The sequence below is a fragment of the Orycteropus afer genome, unplaced genomic scaffold (genome assembly GCF_000298275.1).
Source record: "Orycteropus afer afer isolate SDZICR_OR568_19922 unplaced genomic scaffold, OryAfe1.0 scaffold00042, whole genome shotgun sequence".
NCBI lineage: Eukaryota > Metazoa > Chordata > Mammalia > Tubulidentata > Orycteropodidae > Orycteropus > Orycteropus afer.
In genome coordinates this window covers 1,330,510-1,349,305 of record NW_006921629.1, presented here as the reverse complement: position 1 = coordinate 1,349,305, position 18,796 = coordinate 1,330,510, and the positions used below count along the sequence as shown (strand labels likewise).

At 45.4% G+C, this 18,796-nt stretch overlaps 1 protein-coding gene across 1 annotated transcript; it reads right to left on the bottom strand.

Annotated features, from left to right (window-relative positions):
* Positions 1–16,788: 16,788 nt before the first annotated feature.
* On the bottom strand, positions 16,789–17,603 carry LOC103194174 (acid-sensing ion channel 2-like). The gene is made up of 2 exons (XM_007937544.1): positions 17,049–17,603; positions 16,789–16,833 (listed from the first exon to the last, which is right to left on the bottom strand). The coding sequence occupies exons 1-2, from the start codon at positions 17,601–17,603 to the stop codon at positions 16,789–16,791; spliced, it is 600 nt and encodes a 199-aa protein (XP_007935735.1).
* Between the last annotated feature and the right edge of the window lie 1,193 nt (positions 17,604–18,796).

The window sequence follows — 18,796 nt, the reverse complement described above, 5'->3', positions numbered from 1 at the left end:
CTACTCGCCAATGTAGGAGGTGGAACAATGTTTTGTGTAGTGTGTTACGCCAATTGAGCTTGATGTCCCCTGCGACTATGGTCCTGAGCCCACAGGTTCAACTACTCAGTCCCTCTGGGTAGCTGGCTGTGACCAAACAGTGACCACAACCTTGCCCCTTGTCAACTCTACTATACACCTGGGGATTCAGATCATACACATAAACTTACAGGACCATTGTCTGCCAACCCTATACATGTTCTTGAGTACACTCCCTGCTTCATAGACATACCTACTAGTTCAGCCTGTCCACCCATCTATCCACCAGTATACCCATGTTTGCCTTCACTGACAACGCAGTACTGTGTGTGCAAAAGGGTTCACCTTTGTTGTCTTTACCTCCCATGTACCTCTCTATGTCTTTCTTTCCCTCAATGCCACCATATTGATCACCCACATTTGGTACATTGCCCTTCTCTTCACCCAAATCAATACTTATGTCTATCTATCTAACAGTGGAGAATGACTTCTTGAGGAGTCATGCACACATATTCTGGGAGACCCAGGACATTTAACAGCAAATCTCTGATGACCACCACCTGCACTTTCTGCACGCTCTCTGGATGAAGGGAAATATCTTTTCTTCTGTCCTTAGGGACTCTCACGTGGCACCATTCCTTTTCCTGCCTTCTGAAACAGCCTCAAGGCTACACAGTATTGGGAAACCTGGTGGCTCTGAAGGCTCGATGCACTGGCTTGCATCAATGGTCAGCTCTTTCCAGTGTCATCTGTCAATGCCCTCCCCTCTGACCCCAAATATCTGCTCAGGAAAGAAATAAATCAAAGACGCTCAAAGTTGGAAGTAACTTCCAAGGTCATTAAATCCAACCCTTTACCTGACATCGATCCAACTCTTCAGCATTGCCAATAAGCAATTGCTTAGCTTAGCTAGAGCTGATGACAGGGCCCAGGGTCCTCTGAACTCCCAGGGGAGAGCCTTCCAATCAGCTGATATGCGCTTCGCTGAACTTTGCACCTGCCGTTGGTGCTAGCTCTGCCCTCTGGCCTCACACAGAGACAGCCCCATTCCTCTTTTGTATGATAGCCTTCTAAGTGTGTGAAGACAGCATTCACACTGCCCTTGAGTTACCCACTTCCCTTTGCAGGCTAACAGTCTCAGTTCGTTCAGACACTGCTCATCATTCATGGTTTCTGTGACATATGAGGAGCATCACCCCTGGTCAGCCTTACATCTCTTACTGCCTCCTGCTTTATAGATGGGCCCGAGCCACTGCCAACATCAGTGGCAGTAGCCTCCTCTTTGTGGCTTGAAGCCAGAAAGATGCAGGTTCAGCAAGAAATAAAAGTGAAGGAAGGCTGGCAGGAGAGTGGGAAAGGGAAGTTGTCAGAGAGAGAAGATTTGGGAAATGATGAGATTGCAGATGTTGGTTAAGGTGTGAGCTGGAATGTGTGCAGGAGTCCTGGTGGTGCAATGGTTCAGCACTCAGCTACTAACCAAAATCTTGGTGGTTTGAACCCACCTAGCCTCTCCATGGGAGAAAGACCAGGCAATCTGTTTCTGTAAAGACTACAGCCAAAAACCCTTATGGGGAAGTTCTGCTCGTCATATGGGATTGCTGTGAGTCAGAATCAACTCGACAGCACCCAGCGACAACAGCAAGAATGCGTGTGTCTAGGAGTGTGGCAGGGGGCCAGGTTTGACTCCCAGCCAATGCACCTCATGTGCAGCCATAACCCATCTGTCAGTGGAGGCTGGTGCGCTGTTAAGATGCTGAAGAGGCTTCAGTGGGGCTTCCACACTAAGAAAAAAGGCCTGGCAATCTATTTCCAAAAATCAGCCAATGAAAACTCTGTGGATCACAGCAGTCCAATCCACAGTCTATCATGGGAATGGTCAGATTGCCAGGCCTATCTTCCAAGGGGCCTCTGGACGGGTTCAAAGCACCAGCCTTTTGCTTAGTAGTCAAGTACTTAATCATCTGTGCCTCCCAAGGACTCCTCCAGGAGAAGCAGTGCCAGTCATCAAAGGGCCATCAAAGGGCAGGGCCAGGACAGACATGTGAATCATTAAAAAAAGAAGCCTTCCTTAGAAATTGTTACAGGTCCAGACTGACAAACACAGATCTAGAAAAGCCAAGGCTAGAAAGATTTTTAAAATATATGTTTCCTCCCTTCAAAGACAAATTTAAAATCAGTGAAGGTGTGTGTCAGGGTTGTATCCTTTTATCATATTTGTTCAATCTGTATGCTGAGCAAATAATCTTAGAAGCTGGACTATATAAAGAACAACATGCCAATTAAGATTGGAGGGAGACTCATAAATAACTTGCGATATACACAGGATGCAACCTTGCTTACTGAAAGCAAAGGACTTGTAGCACTTACTGATAAAGATCGAAGACTATAGCCTTCAACATGGATTACACCTAAACATTAAAAAAAAAAAAAAAATCCTCACAATTGGACAAATAAGCAACATGATGATGAAAAGAGAAAAGATTGAAGCTGTCAGGCATTCCACTTCATTTGGATTCACAATCAATGCCCATGGAAAGAGCAGTCAAGAAATCAAACAGTGTACTGCACTGGGAAAATGTGCTGCAAAAGAACTCTTTAAAGTGTTAGAAGGCAAAGATACTACTTTGAGGACTAAGAAGCCTGACCCAAACCATGATATTTTCAATCACTCTTATGTATGCAAAAAGCTGGACAAAAAATAAAAAAGACTGATGTACTGAAGCCTTTGAATTATGGTGTTGCCAAAGAATATAGAATATACCATGGACTGTGAGAAGAATGAGGAAATCTATCTTAGAACGTGATGGTGAGATTTGTCTTGCATACTTAGGACACGTTATCAGGAGGGACCAGTCCCTGGAGAAGGACATCACGGTGGTAAATGTCAGCAAAAAAGAGGAAGGCCCTGAACAAGTGGCTGCAAAACTGGACTCAAACACAGCAACAATTGAGAGGATGGGGCAGGACTTCATTCTATTGTATGTAAGGTCACTTTCAATCAGAACCAACTCAACAATACCTAACAACGACAATAACAATACAGATTGAAGTCCACACATGTATTCCTTTCTCCATGTTACCAAACAGATGGAGAAGCTAAAATTAGTCAGTCCAAGGTTGGGTTCCTTAGCTGAGTCTGAGATGGGTTTCCTGTACAGGTGATTTATTGAGGGACCACTCTCAGAAAAAGCCCGATGGGGAGTAAAGGGAGCAGGATAGGACAGGGGGAAAGGTAAGCAAAGATAGGGCTTCAGAAGTCTAGCCTCACCCTGATCACACGGGAAGCTCTGGAGAATGAATTGCACCACAATTTGCTCCATCTTGCAATAAGATGGCTGGCATCTTGTATCAGTCAGTCACTGGCCACTGGCTGTCCCCCAGTGGTAGGGAGGTACCTAATTTCCCAGACATCTCCAGAAAAGGCTGCTGTAAGTTATCAAGTCGGTTCTGACTCCTGGTGCCCGCACATGTGCAGAGTAAATCTGATCCATAAGGTTTTTGAAGATGTGATTAAGAAACAGATTGCCAGGCCTATCTTCCAAGGGGCCTCTGGATGGGTTCATAGCACCAGCCTTTTGCTTAGCAGTCAAGTACTTAATCAACTGTGCCACTCAAGGACTCCTCCAGGAGAAGCAGTGCCAGTCATCAAAGGGCCATCCTTCTGAGAGGGTGCAGATGTGAGCTGTTAGCAGCTGTGCCCACAGCAGCAGCAGAGGGGATCTGGGCAACAGAACATCACCTGCCACAGACGTCCTTGCTAATTCATCCATACAAGAACCCAGAGAAGATCCCTGTCACCATCGCTAGACTGTTGTTGTTGTTGTTGTGTGCCATCGAGTCGGCCCCCACTCATAGCGACCCCCCCTTGGGTTTCCGAGGTGGTATCACTATGGAAGTAGATCGCCCAACCTTCCTTCCGAGGAGTGGCTGGTGGGTTTGAACTGTCAGCCTTCTGGTTAGCAGTCAAGTGCTTTAGGCACTATGCTACCAGAGCTCCCATTGTTAGACTAGTGTATCTATAACTTACAGTTAGACTAATGAGTGGGAGCCAGACACATAATGGCCCATGGATAGGGTTTTGAGAGTAGGGTCTGTTACATGACAGTTATTCTGTATATCTATGATCATTAAAAAAAAAACAACTCACTGCTATCAAATTGGATCCAACTCATAGGGACCCTTCCTTGGGTTTCTGAGGTGATATCACTACTGAAGTAGATTGTCCAACCTTCGTTCCGAGGAGTGCCTGATGTGTTTGAACCACCAGCCATCTGGTTAGCAGTCAAATGCCTTAGGCACTACACCACCAGAGCTCCTATCTATGGCCATAGCAGGATGTTTCTGGCTCCACTGCAGAGATCTATCCAAAGAGATGAATGAAGGAATGAGTGAGTGAGTGAATGAATGAATACCTATGGCTAAAAAATCCACACACTCTACGAACATAATTTTGGATTTTCATTTCAGTGAACAAATGTTGGATCAGAAGATAAATTTTGATGATATTGCATTAAAGTTCTATAGATTGTCAAGTCCTTGGAAATCAGAGAATTCAGTCCCTTCATTTTACAGATGAGGAAACTGAGGCCCAGAGAGGAAAATTACCTTGCCCAAGGTTGTGAGACTCAATCAAAAGTCAATAAGCCCAAGCAAACACATTCGTCCTCTCTTTTGTGTTTTATTGTTTCCAAGTATAAACTTCAATGGCCACTGAGATAATCAATAAAGAATTTACCTGAGTCATGAAAAAGATAAGTGCTGGGAGATGGGAAGATGCTTTAGCATTCAAAGGATGATATTTCTGGGAATGTTGTTCCCAAATAAAACCTACTGGATAAATAAGTTTCTATCACAGGCTTCAGATTTAACAACCAATGAACATGTATTTCTGACATTGGTAGCAGCCACCCTCCAGTAACCACTAAGCCCAGTGGTTATGGATTGATTTTAACTATGCATGGGAGAAATTTGATACATGGAATTTCTAACTTACAAGGGTGATGTAGGCCATTAGTTTCAGGTTATATAATACACCAGGGGTCCAATGGTCCCTGCTGGGCAAGTTTGTTATTTCAAGCCAGCTCCATCAAACATAAACACTCAGACAAAAAGGAGAAAGGCACACGGCAAACTTTCAGATATCTCTAGACTCAGATGATACTTTTTTGTCTGAGGGAGGGAACAGGATACTTGGTACTCTAAATACGGACTGCTCTCTGGGGCACTACTTCTCACAGCAGACTTTATGCTAAAAGCTATTAATGCACTCTTGGGGGGATATTTTTAAAAGGGATCACATTTCAACTCTTACTGGAGAAATCAGTAGTAAAATGGGATTCGTTTTACAAAAAAATTTTCTAGAACTTGCCTCTTCGTTAAAGAAAGGATTTTCTACAGAGAAGAGAAAGGGACTACTACTACAGAGAGGGGAAGGGACCGATTCCCAAATTTCAGTAAGCTTCCAGGTGGTCTATTTCATCAGCAATTCTGGATGTTTATGAATTGTCAGGGAAAGAGGCACAGACATATAGATTCACCCAAAGGACGGGTGTACATTATCTCAGTGCCCTGCACAATAGGTTCAGCTTTTCTTTGCAAACACATGGGCTAGGTCATTGTAATAGTCCACTCCCAGTCACTGTCCTGCCCCTTCATCACATCAGAAAGGATTCAGTATACCCCAGAAAGTTTAACCTCCAGAGAGCCCAGAATATAAGTTTCTGCAAAATAGAAGATCCCAATGAGAGGCCAGCACCATGGAAAACTACTTAGCCGGCTGGGTGGAGGCTGTCTGTTCTAAGACATATCAAAAGTGCAGAAGATGCTTTTGAGCATCTTAAGGAATATGATAAACTTCTGCAGTCTGAAATTGATCAAACAAGCAATCAAGGAGCATTGGTAATTACTTGTGATTGCAATGCAAAAGTTGGAAACAAAAAGCTGTATCAGTAGCTGGAAAATATGGTCTTGGTGATAAAAACACCACCAGAGATCACATGATAGAATTTTGCAAGACCAACAGCCTAGTATCTGTAAATACTGCTTTTCAACAACACAAATGGTGACTATACACATGGACCTTACCAGATGGTGTACACAGAAATCAAATTGACAACATCTGTGGAAAGAGACAATGGAGAAGCCCAATATCAGCAGTCAGAACAAGACCAGGGAGCAACTGCAGAAGAAACCATCAATTGCTCATGTGCAAGTTCAAGTTGAAGCTGAAGAAAATTAAAACAAGTTCACAAGAGCTGAAATAGAACCTTGATTATAATCCACCTGAATTTAGAGACCATCTGAAGAACAGATTTGACACACTGAACACTAATGACTGAAGACCAGACAAGTTGTGGGATGACTTCAAGGACACCGTACATGAAGAAAGCCAAAGGTCATTAAAAAGACAGGAAAGAAAGAAAAGACAAAAATGGACTCTGAAACTTGCCCTTAAATGTACAATAGCTAAAGCAAATGGAATGATGAGGTAAAAGAACTGAATGGAAGATTTCAAAGGGTAGCTCAAGAAGACAAAGTAAAATATTATAATGAAATGTGCAAAGACCTAGAGTTAGAAAGCCCAAAGGGAAGAACATTCTCAACACTGCTCAAGCTAAAAGAACGGAAGAAAAAATTCAAGCCTTGAGTTGCAATACTGAAGGACTCTATGGGCAAGATAGTGAATGATGCAGAAAGCATCAAAAGGAAATGGAAGGAATCCACAGAGTCACTGTATCAAAAAGAATTGGTCAACGTTCAATCATTTCAGGAGATAGCATATGATCAAGGACTGATGGTATTGAAGGATGAAGTATAAACTGCAGTGAGGAACTGACAAAAATCACAGGTTCCAGGAATTGACTGAATACCCATTCAGATGTTTGAACAAATAGATACAATGCTGGAAGTACTCACTAGTTTATACCAAGACATTTGGAAGACAGCTAATGGGAAGAGGTCCATACTTGTGTGTATTCCAAAGAAAGGTGATGTAAGAGAACACAGAAATTATCAAACAATGTCAGTAAAATCACAAACAAGTAACATTTTGCTGAAGATAACTCAAAAATGGTTGTAGCAGTATATTGACAGGGGGCTGCCATAAATTCAAGTCTGATTCAGAAGCAGACATGAAAAGAGAGATATTATTGCTGATGTCAGATAGATCTTGGCTAAAGGTAGAGACTACCAGAAAGATGTTTACCTGTGTTTTATTGAGTATGCAAAGACATTCAACTATGTGGATCATAACAATTTATGGATACCATTGCAAAGAACAGGAATTCCAGAATACCTAACAGTATCCACGAAGAACCAGTATGTAGATCAATAGGCAGTTGTTTGAACAGTACAAGGGATACTGTGTGATTTAAAGTCATAAAAGATGTGTGTTGAGGTTGTATACTTTCACCATATTTACTGATATGGTGAAAATACAGAAAATATTCTGAAAATCTAGACTATATAAAGAAGAATGTGGCATAAAGTCTGGAGGAAGACAACCTTGCTTACTGAAAGTGAAGAGGACTTGAAGCACTTACAGATGAAGATCAAAGACTGCAGCCTTCAGTGTGGATTACACTTTAACATAAAGCAAAACTCCTCACAACTGCACAATAAGCAACATCATGATTCATGGAGGAAATACTGAAACTGTCAAAGATTTCTCTTTATTTGGTTCCAAAAGTAACCCCCAGGGAAGCAGCAGTCAAGAAATCAAATGTTGGATTGGGAAAATCTGCTGCAAAAGACTTCTTTAAAGTGTTAAAAAGCAAAGATGTCACTTTAAGGACTAAGATGTGCCTAACTCAAGCCATGGTCTTTTTCAATCACCTGATAAGCATGTGGAAGCTAAACAGTGAATAAGGAAGACCAAAGGAGAATTGATGTCTTTGAATTGTGGTGCTGACAAAGAACACTGAATGTACCATAGACCACCAGAAGAACAAACAAATCTGTCCTGGAAGAAGGATGGCAAGACTTAGTTTCATGTACTTTGGACGTGGTATTAGGAGGGACTGGTCCCTAGAGAAGAACATCATGCTTGGTAAAGTGGAGGGTCGGAGTAGAGGGGGAAGGCCCTCAATGAGATGGGTTGACACAGTGGCTGCAACAATGGGCTCAAACATGGCAATAATTGTGAGGATGGTGCAGGACCAGGCCGTGTTTCGTTCTGTCATAAATAAGGTTATTATGAGTTGGAACCAACTCAACAGCAAAAACAAGAACTATGAGAAATGACTGAATTTTCATTAGTTGTAATTTTGACTGTTTTGACATAGTGCCTAAACACTTCACAGCTAGGGGAGCATTAGGGCTTTCCTCTACGGATTGAGGCATGCAATGTGGACAGTCATGTAGGGAAAACCAGAGTTGGGCCTTAATCAGGAGCAAAACCTCAGCTAGGAGGTCTCACTCAGCATCACAGAACATATCTCTAGTGCATCTTAGCAAACATCTAACCACCGATGAACCCAAGATGGCTACAGGTAAATGCACAGCTGGCCTTTCAGCAAATTATCATCGAGGAAGAATAATTAGTATTTAGTTGAAGGCATGAGATCCAAGATGGCTGAGTTATAAGGGGCAGTTACAACTCCCTCTCTCAAATTATTCCTAGGTGCTTCTGACAGAGAAGATAAAATGTATCGAGTAAAATGGGTATTGATCAGACCCATTGAGACATCTTTGGATTTTATGTTTATTCTGAGTGGGCCTGTGAGGGAATCTCCTAACCCCCTGGAGACTACCATGGGGCCCAAGAAAAAGAGAGTAAGCTGACATCTATTGAGGTGTAATGCATGGCAGACGTGGACCATATGTAAAGAAGGTGTGGCTGCAGGCTTGAGAATACACCACATGTACACACTATGTGGCTGATGGGAGCTCCTCTCAAAATGCCAAAGCAATACTTGCAATACTGTGGGGACACTATCATGGGCTGTTTTTCCTTCCTTCTTTATTTCTTTTAAACCTGATGATGCAATGGTCAAGCTCTTGGCTACTCACTGAAAGGTCAGTGGTTTCAACTTACCAGCCACTCCACAAAGAAGACTTGGTGATCAGCTCCCATAAAGATTTACAGCCTAGGAAACCCTATTGGGCAGTTCTACTCCATCCTATAGGATTGCTAGGAGCTCTGGTGGTGTAGTGCCTAAGGCACTTGACTATTAACCAGAAGGCTGGTGGTTCAAACCTACCAGCCACTCCTCAGAAGGAAGGTTGGGCAATATACTTCCATAGTGATACCACCTCAGAAACCCAAGGAGGGGTCGCTGTGAGTTGGGCCCGACTCAAAGGCACATAACAAGAACAACAACAATATAGGGTTGCTATGAGTGAGAACTGACTCGATGGCACAACATAATACACTTCCCAAGTTTTTTTCCAATGAGTATGGATTTCTTCTATCATCAGAACCATATTATTAAAATAATAACAAGAATGGGACAAGTCATCCCAATGCAGGTGGATGGTCAGGTACCCACATGAAAAGGAAAGCTGAAAAAAGGCTACTTAACTTTATATCAGCTATAGAGTCATCTTACATACAAAAAAAACTTCACACCTATTTAATATAAATCTGAAAACACATTTTTGGAGCTTTTGATGTGCTGAGTTCCTGGCTGGTATAAGAAATTCATGTGTTTGGGTGCTAACTAAAAGGTTAGAAGTTCAAGTCCACCCAGCCAAGCCTTGGAAGAAAGGCTTGATGATCTACTTCTGAAAATGTAGCCATTGGAAACCCTATGGAGCACAGTTCTAGACTGGCACACATGGAGTTCCCATGAGTCGGAATCTACTAGAAGGCAACTGGTACTAAGAAGTTCTAGGTCCTGAGACTACAAAGATAAGTAAAGACAGCTTGTCTTACAGGGAGGGGAGACAGAAATGTGCAGTTGTCTAGAAAGCACAGGTGTTAAATAATCTCTCAGGTCTCTTTTAGCCAAAAACACTTCATAATTCTAATGCAAGGAAAAGCGTAAAGATGTTTTAACAGAGGAATAAGCAAAAATGCTGTTTAGAAGGCAGAGGAGGAAGAGATGAATTTAGATTATAGACATGAGGGGTTTTGGCAATGGTTTCCTGGAGAAGGCTACAGCCATATTAGCGCTCAATGACTAGCCAAAAGGTTGATGGTTCAAGCCCACCCAGAGCCGCCTCCGAAGACAGGCCTGGTAATCTGATTCAGACAGGTCACAGCCTTGAAAACCCTGTGGGGTTCTCTCTGCACACATGGGGGCAACATGAGTTGGCTTGATGACAACTAACACCAACAAAAGGACTTACATAAAGAGTCATGGAGAAAAACTCATTGCCATTGAGTCAATTCTGACTCCAAGTGATCCTACAGGATGAAGGAGAACTGCCCCATGGGGTCTCCGAGGTTGTAATCTTTATGGAAGCAGACTGCCACATCTTTCTGCCATGGAGCAGCTGGTAGGTTTGAACTACCGACCTTTTGTTAGCAGCTTAAACCACTTTGCCACCAGGGCTCCAGTCATGGAGAGAGTGTAAAAGGGAGATGGAAAAACAAAGGCCATTGAGCAAAGGATTCTGGGTCAGTTCAGGAAACAGCAAGTAACTATTTAATCAACAAACTTTCCTGGTCACTTACTGTGGGCAGGTTCTGTATTCAACATGATGTATGCAGAGTCTGTGTTTAATGAGGCTAATTTCCTGCTCTCAGGGAACGCCCCCCCCCCCATTTAGAAGGGATGGAAAATGAGCTGTCAGCTCTGTGATGGTGAGCATCTAGTCAGTCTATCTTTATCACTACTATATCCTGGTTTCTGTCATACCATAGGTGCTCTATTTGATCAACAATGGAATGAATGTGCATGAATGAACATCACACACTGTGATAAAAACTGTTAGGGGTAGCTAGGTCACCCACCTGTCAGGGCCTAGGGCAGGATGAGCTTCCTGGGGGTGAGTTTAAGAGCACGAAATGGAGCTCTTGTACTCATCGTACATAACCAATGATGTATAAGGAAAGGGCATTTAGGGAGCAGGATTGATATGAACAAAAGTACTGAGGAAAATGAAGTTTGACATATTATGAGAATTCAGAATCTCACATACAACTTGGTAAATTGGCATGACGTAGTTCAAAAAGTGTATGATGTATATCCTAGTTTGGTGAGTAGTGTCTGGGGTCTTAAAACTTTTGAGCAGTCATCTAAGATACAATTATTGGTCTCTACTCATCCAGAGAAAAAGAGAAAGGAAGAAACCAAAGACTCAAAGAAGAGTCTAGTCTACAGGATTAATAGTCTACACCAGCCATGGCCTCCTCTACCCTGAGACCAGAAGAAATACCTAGATTGTGCCCAGCTACACTACTTCCCATTCTCATCAGGACCACAACAGACGGATCCTGATAGAATGGGAGAAAAATGTGGAACAAAACCTCAAATTCTCTTTTTTTTTTAATTTTTATTTTGATTTGGGTGAAAGTTTACAGAGCAAATTTGCTTTCCATACAGCAGCTCACATATACTTTGTTTCATGATGTTGACTACAATTTCCCACAATGCAACAGCTCTCCTCTCACTTCCTCCCCATAGTTACTTCTTCCCTGTGTCCTACCCTCCCATGCACTCCTGCCCCACAAGCTGTCTCCCTGTGCATACACAGCCCTTCTGTTCTCCCATAATTGATCTCTCCAAGGTGTGTATCTACCTAAGTAAATGTTCAGCTCATATACCTATCTTTTGTTTAGCTGGAAGCCACAGGAGTGGGTTCAAGTCCAGACCTGAAGGGTAGCTAGGGGCCATAGTCTCAGTGGTTCCATCAGAATCTAGCAGACTAGCAAACCTGGTCCCCCCCCCTTTTTTTTTTGTTCTACATTTTTCTCCCACTCTGTCCAGGATCTCCTACATAGACATCCCTCCGAGTGGTTGACAGTGGTAGCTGGGTACCATCTAGTTCTTCTGGTCTCATAGTCATATAGGCTTAGGATAGCATGGTGTACCAGTTACTTCGGCTACTTGTTTCCATGCGTCTTTAGTTTTTTTCATTCTTCTTTGCTCTGGATGAGGAGAGACCCATCGTTGCATCTAGATGGCCACTTGCAAGCTTTTAAGATGCAGTCGCTACCCACCAAAGTATGATGTGGAACAATGTTTTTGTGTAGTATGTTATGCCAATTGAGCTTGATGTCCCCTGCAACTATAAAACATCAAATCCTTTAAAAAAAAAAAATCCATACTTACTTGCTTGGTTGAAACTGGAGGACTCCCTGAGACTATTGCCCTGACACATTCTTTAAACTCTGAACCAAGACCAACCTCTGAGGTCCTCTTTTTGATAAATGCAATCTATAAAACTATAGATTGGCTGACAAAATAAATAATAACACCCTTGAGTACTGTGCCCCTCTAAAAACTCATCTATATGAGACCAAATAGTCACAAATTACTTTAAAATAAAAGTGAGACTATAAGGGGGCACAGAAACTAAATTAATGGAAACAGAACAACCAGAATGGAAATACTGAGATTGCTTAGGCATTGTGGAGAATGCAACCAATATCACTGAACAATTTGTATGGAAAAGGTTGAGAACTTAAACCTTCACCAAAAACACAATAAAGTATTATTAAAAAAAAAAAAAAAATCCCACAAACACACCACTTGTCTGTGCACTAAAGTTGTTGAGGTTGCAGTATGGAATCATGGGAAAAACACTGGACTGGGAGGCAAGAAGGCCGGAGTCTAGAGTCAAGCTCACTGAGTAACTCTTATGGGATGCCAGGCAAAGCAAGGATTTACCCTGTAGTAAGTATATGCTGCACACTAGCACCTCACATACTTCCTCTCATTGGTAATCCAACAACTCTGAGTAGTAAGTACAATTGTTCAGGTTTTGGAGATGGGGAAACTGGGATTAAGAAATGTGCACAAGATTCCACAGCGAGTAGGTAGCAGAGATGCAATTCTACCTCAGACCTCTCCCCAAAGCCCATATTCTTCACATGTGTTCCCCATGTATGAAGAAGTAATGAGAGTAGATTAGCTATAGACTCATCCAGCCTTGTGCAAGAATTCCAAAGATGTGCACTTCCTAAAGCCTCATCTCCACCATCATTCTAGTGCTCTGTGATGTAGATGACTAAAGTCCATATGCGTCTCTAACACTGAGTGAGGAAAGAAAGAAAACTCTTTCCTAAGAAATCTCAAGTTTAAAGTACCAACACATGCAACTATGGAAATCAGGTTAAAAGTGCAAAGTGAAGTGTCGTTTGGATTTCTGGACTTGGAGGGAGATGAACCCCAACTTGTTGAGCAGAGAAACAGCATGAAACAGTCACACGTGAGTCACAGACAGTGGGGTGGCAGCCTGTCAGTGAAAGTTGGTTATCGAACCCTCTGGGGACCTCCACCCTAAGGGACCCTGCCTCAGTGAGGCTCTAGTTTAACCCAGTGCTTCAAACAGAGCAAGCAGCCACCTCTCCCTCCCTGGCTCCATCCTTCACAACATTACTCATCATGCTTGACTCCTATGGTAGGCAGCGAACAGGGCAGGTAGGCTGGGCAATAACATCCCTCCTACTATAATATATAACCCTGCTTTAATTTGTGCAGCTGTCACGGGGTACAAATGGACTTTCACATATATTGTCTCTCTTGTTTGATTCTCCCTATAAACTTGTGAGTTAGAAAGTCATGCCATTACAATCAGATGTTAGAAGAATAAGGCACTCTGGTAGCAAAGGGGTGAAGGCATTCAGCTACTAACCAGAAGGTTGGTGGTAGTTCAAACCCACCAGCCTTTCCAGGGGAGAAAGATGAGACAATTTTCTTTTCCTTAAAGATTATATCCTAGGAAACCCTAAGGGGACAGTTCTACTCTGTCCTAGCATCCCAGGTGAGGGCGGAGAGTCTATCTGCATGGGTGCCAAGCACACCTGTTTACATGGCAATCAGCATTCCACACCTGGCTTCCTAGGGACTTTCAACCTCCACATACAGCCTTCTTTCACTGACTCTGCTAGAATCATGGCTTGTTCACTAATTAAAGGGTATTACGCACTTCATTGCACACCAGCTAAGAACTTGGAATAAGGAAGCTTATGCTAAAACATTAGTCTTGGATATACCACTAGTATGCTTTATACAAAAAGAGAAAAACAGAAGAAGCAGTCTGTCTGTGACATCCCTTTCTTCATTCTTAACTTCTCTAATAAACCAGCCCCAGCACTCAGGAATAAAAGCCACTCAGAATCGTACCAAAAAATCAAAACACGGAGCCATCAAGTTGATTCTGACTCATAGGGACTCTATAGGACAGAGTAGAACTGCCCTTAGGGTTTCCTAGATTGTAATCTTTATGGAAACAGATCATTTCATCTTTCTCCCATGGAGTCACTGGTGGGTTTGAACTGCTGATCTTTTGGTTAGTAGTCTAATGCTTTAACCACAGAGCCACCGGAGCTCTTTTTCAGAATAGTACAGAGCCTAGTAAATAAGCCAGACTGGGGAGAGATGCCAGGCAGAGAGAATGAATGAGAGAAGGCTGATGAATTGCCTTCTCCATCAACCACCTGCCCAGGCTCTCTGCTTTCTTCTGGTGTGGGGGCCCAAGAATAAGCATGCATATACCTGGAGCCAAAAGGAGACAGGAGAGCAAGGCTGAATCCCAAGGATTACCCCTCACTGCAAGGTCTGGGGCACGCTTGCCATCACATCACCTTTTGCAGAGGCTCGGCAAGATCAGCCTCCCATCTGGGCCCCTTTTATCTTTCCCAGGATGAGTTCCCTTTTAGATACTCCTTTTACAGTTTGAAGATACAGCCCTGAGCTCATGACCTTTTCTGTCCTGGGAGAAGTCATATATAAAACATCAGCCCAAGGAGGGACCCTCAGCTCGATCATTCTTGAACTTGGTGAAGACAGCAGATAACGACACCCCACTTAATGGAAAATAAACATTATCCACAGGCACATCACTATTTGGAGACTTCCTGAACACGTCAAAGGTTCTAGTAAGGCTTAAGATCTGACCACCTCAAATGATGGGCCACCTGCAAAAAAGCAGCCTGGGGTCAAAGAACCTTTGCCTCTAAAAGGAACTTGGTCATGAATTCAAAGGAAGCCACTGGTTGGACTGTGGTCACAAGGCCACTGGAGAGTTCAGTGCAGAATCTGCTACTTGGTGCAGTTTCCCACTGTGCCACCCTCCCTCTAATATCTTCCCTTGCCCTGCTGATCCATGTGTGTTCAGACAGACAGAGGAACAGCTGAGTGCGAGCCGCATGGTGCAGTGGGGAAGCTGAGTGTTGCCACGGCGCTAGAAAGCATGGAGTGGAATACAGTGATGGTTTCAGTCTCCAAGAATGAGGCATTTTTCCCCTTCTCTCCCCAAGCCACCTGAGAGATCATTTGTGTGTTACATGTTTTAGAATCTGGTTTGCTCAATTTAAAAGGACTCCCGGTGCCATTAGTCTCTTCCTCCAGCTCAGACTGGCCTCATCTTTGGCATACACTATTGCTGCTTTTGCTATGCTCTTCCTCATAATGTTTAAGATGGATAATAGAAAACGGCTTCCCCAGGAAAACAGAGCAGTACACAGGATGCGAGAGGCAATACCCCCAGCACTCTGGGCTTTTCCAGAACCAGAGAAGCCAAGAGCAAGCATTGAGGCTGCTGGCAGAGACGGGTTGTAGCATTAAAAGAAACTCAGAGCAAGAAGCTGGGAGGCTATGTATCTGAGAGGGGGCGGGGAATGGATGCATGTCTTAATTAGGCAGAAGACCACAGATAAGTGCTGACAACAGAGTCCCTTTGCCACTGCTGCACCTGTCATCCCAAACTTACAACTGCATCTTAGCTCAGGGCTCAGAGACTCAAAGCCCTCAATGCTCTCTAAGGCAGCCGTGGAGGAAGCAGCCACACTGGACTTCTGGAGGGTCCCAAACCACCCGATGCCCCCAACTTGCCTCCCAGCAAGAAGATGTTTGCAGCTGCTGTTTGACCTATTACGCCTGAGAGCCCATTAACTGGTCAGACAGAACCCTAGCAGCAACAGCTCACCTCTGTCCCCCGCCCCCATCTGCCTATCTAGTAAGCCACATCCTTAATGGGAGCCACCTCCCCCTTCACTTTCCCTCTCGACTCAGCACCACTCTCCTCCTCCAGGCTTCCCAATCCCACAGCTGCTCACCCCCTCCCCATACCACTCCTCTCTCATCCAGTTAAGTGACTGTACATACAGCACACCGAGGTTTGAGTTTCAACCTGAAGCTCCCAGAAGAGCCAGCTGGGGCTGCCTCACTGGCACAGGCATCTTGCTGGGGGATATCCTGCACAGGCGCCTCCCCGCAAACCCTCCTCTCTGCCCAAGCACCCGGGACACCTCTCTGCTTCAGACCTGTCAGCAGACCAGATGGAGATCCAGGGTCCCTGGCCTCTCCACTCCCCCAACCGAGCTCCAAATCTACATGAGAAAAGGAAGCAAGGAGACTTCCACACCTTTGTACCATCACCTGCTCCGGCAGGCTCCCAAAGCCACCAGAGCCATCCAGGCTGCCTGGGGCCCCCACAGTCCCTTCTTTGGAAGCTTTCGCTCCCACCCAGCCCACAGGATACAGAGCTTGATGCCACTTCCGAGCAGACAGAGAGAGGAAAAAAAAAAAAAGAGAGAGAGAGAGAAACTGCCACCTCGTCAATGACAAGCTGTTCCAATCACACAGCTCAGACACCAAGTGCCCTGGACAACCGACAACCCAGGCCTCTTCCCTCAGGCTGCTTGGAAGCCAAGTTAGCTCATTTGCTGAAGTGACCCCCATAGCCAGCCATCCGCTCGTCCTCCTTGTCTCAACAGGCAACAGTGCTCTATCCAGGCAGGTAGGCTTCTACAACCAGTTCCCACAATTCTGGCCACTACCCTCTGGGCCTTCAACTGAGACCCTGCTCTGTCTCCTGCTCCAAAGCACAGGGAGACCCCCAAACCAAGAAGGAGAACACCGACACACCACTTCTCAAGAGGACCAAACACAAGAGTGAGCTGAAAGCCAAGTACTCACTGTGGTGAAGTCTTGGTGGCCACACTCCTGCCCTTTGAACTTGCAGTAGAGCATCATATCCTTCAGGTCATGGCCCACGCGATGCAGGAACTCCAGCATGCTGAACTGCTTGGGTTTGTAGTGTTTGAAGTTGGCCTTCTGCCTCAGGGCCTCCAACACCATGGGGTCAGCCAGGTGTGGATCTGGGATCTGCAGGTTGACATCAAGCAGGGCCAGCAGCTCACCGGCATGGTACAGATCATTGGTGGTGAGCCTGGAGAATCGGAAACCATTGAGGTTGCAGAGGGTCACCGCCGGGAAGACCAGGCTCTGGGCCACCACCTCATCCACCTTGGTGACATGCTGATAGGAGAAGTAGTAGGACACTCTCTCGGAGCTCTCCACCAGGAGCAGGCCCAGGGAACCCACGAAGGCCACAGCCCAGAGCACACGCCGGATGGTCAGCGGCCCATACACGAAGATGTGGCGGATGCCATGGAGGGTGGAGGTGTTGGCAAAGATCTGGATGCTGGAGGGCTGCAGGCTGCCCTCACTGGGGCTCTCCTTGAGGTCCATGGGGACCCTGTGCAGTTCCGCAACTGGCGTCAGGTTGCCCAAATTCCAGGGAAGAGTTTCCAGTCCTGGGGCTAGTCTTAAACCTTGATGTTCAAGAACCAGCACCACACCAGGGATGCATCAGGCCAGACGCGGTGAGTTTATCCTGAGATCCCAGCCACACGCTGGCAGGGGTGAGTGTTCAAAAAACCCATTCAAACTCTAGCTCCTGATTTTTTCCAGGCGATAAGGAGGGCTGGTTTTATTTAGGGAGACACCAAGGTGATGTGGAAGAGATGTGGGTGGGAAGGGAGAGCTTAGCCAATGGAAATAAAGTCCTCCCCCCTACACACGCCACTAGAGACAAGATTAAAAGCGAGAGCCAGGGAGAAAATGCTTAAAACAAGTCGCTCAGCAGCCCGGAGCCTGTTAACCAGTGCATAATGCCCCATGTTAAGCATCATCAGGGATGTCAGGGCAGCCACGCTGATGCACTGCGGTCGGTCGGAGCGACAGTGCCTTCAGAATCGCCGCCGCCGCCGCCGCCGCTCCGTTCCTTTCCCCGTGATGTTTTGGACTCCGGATTCCGTTTCTCGCCGCCGGCCTCCGTCCCTCCTCTGCTCCTCCTCCAGGGCCCCTTTTTTGGGGGCAGAATTTCAAGCGCCGGCGGCCGTGGCTAGCGCCTGAGAGAGGAGGCAGCACGCTGCTGCGGGAGAAGCGAGGACCGGGGACACGGAGGAAGGATGCGGGGGACTCAAACAGGGGGGGCACTTTTCTCCCCTGCCTCCCGGAAGAAAAGGGATACCCACAAGGCGCGGAGCGAGCCTGCCTTCATCACCCCCTCCTCCTACTGGGGTGCTAGGGGAGGAATGGGGGCGAGGGCGGGGGCCGAAAGGGTGGGTGGGAGCTGGGGACCCGGAGAAAGTTTCTTTTTAGCCTTTTTTGAGGGGAGCTAGTGGGAGCTTCTCACTCAGGGTCTGGAGAACCATCCCTGAAAGTGAGGACGTGACCCCCAGCCCCCATAAATGGCAGGAAGACAGTGGAGAAACTCCCAGGAGGTATGGGGATGAAGGCAGCATTTCTTTGCACCAATGCCATCTCTCAGGTCAGCCCCAGTCTGAGATGTCTTGGGGGGGCGGGGGGTGGAGATGGTGGAAATGGGAAGGAAAGGACCCATCTGAAATCCCAGTGCCTCTGCTGGGAGCGGGGCGGAG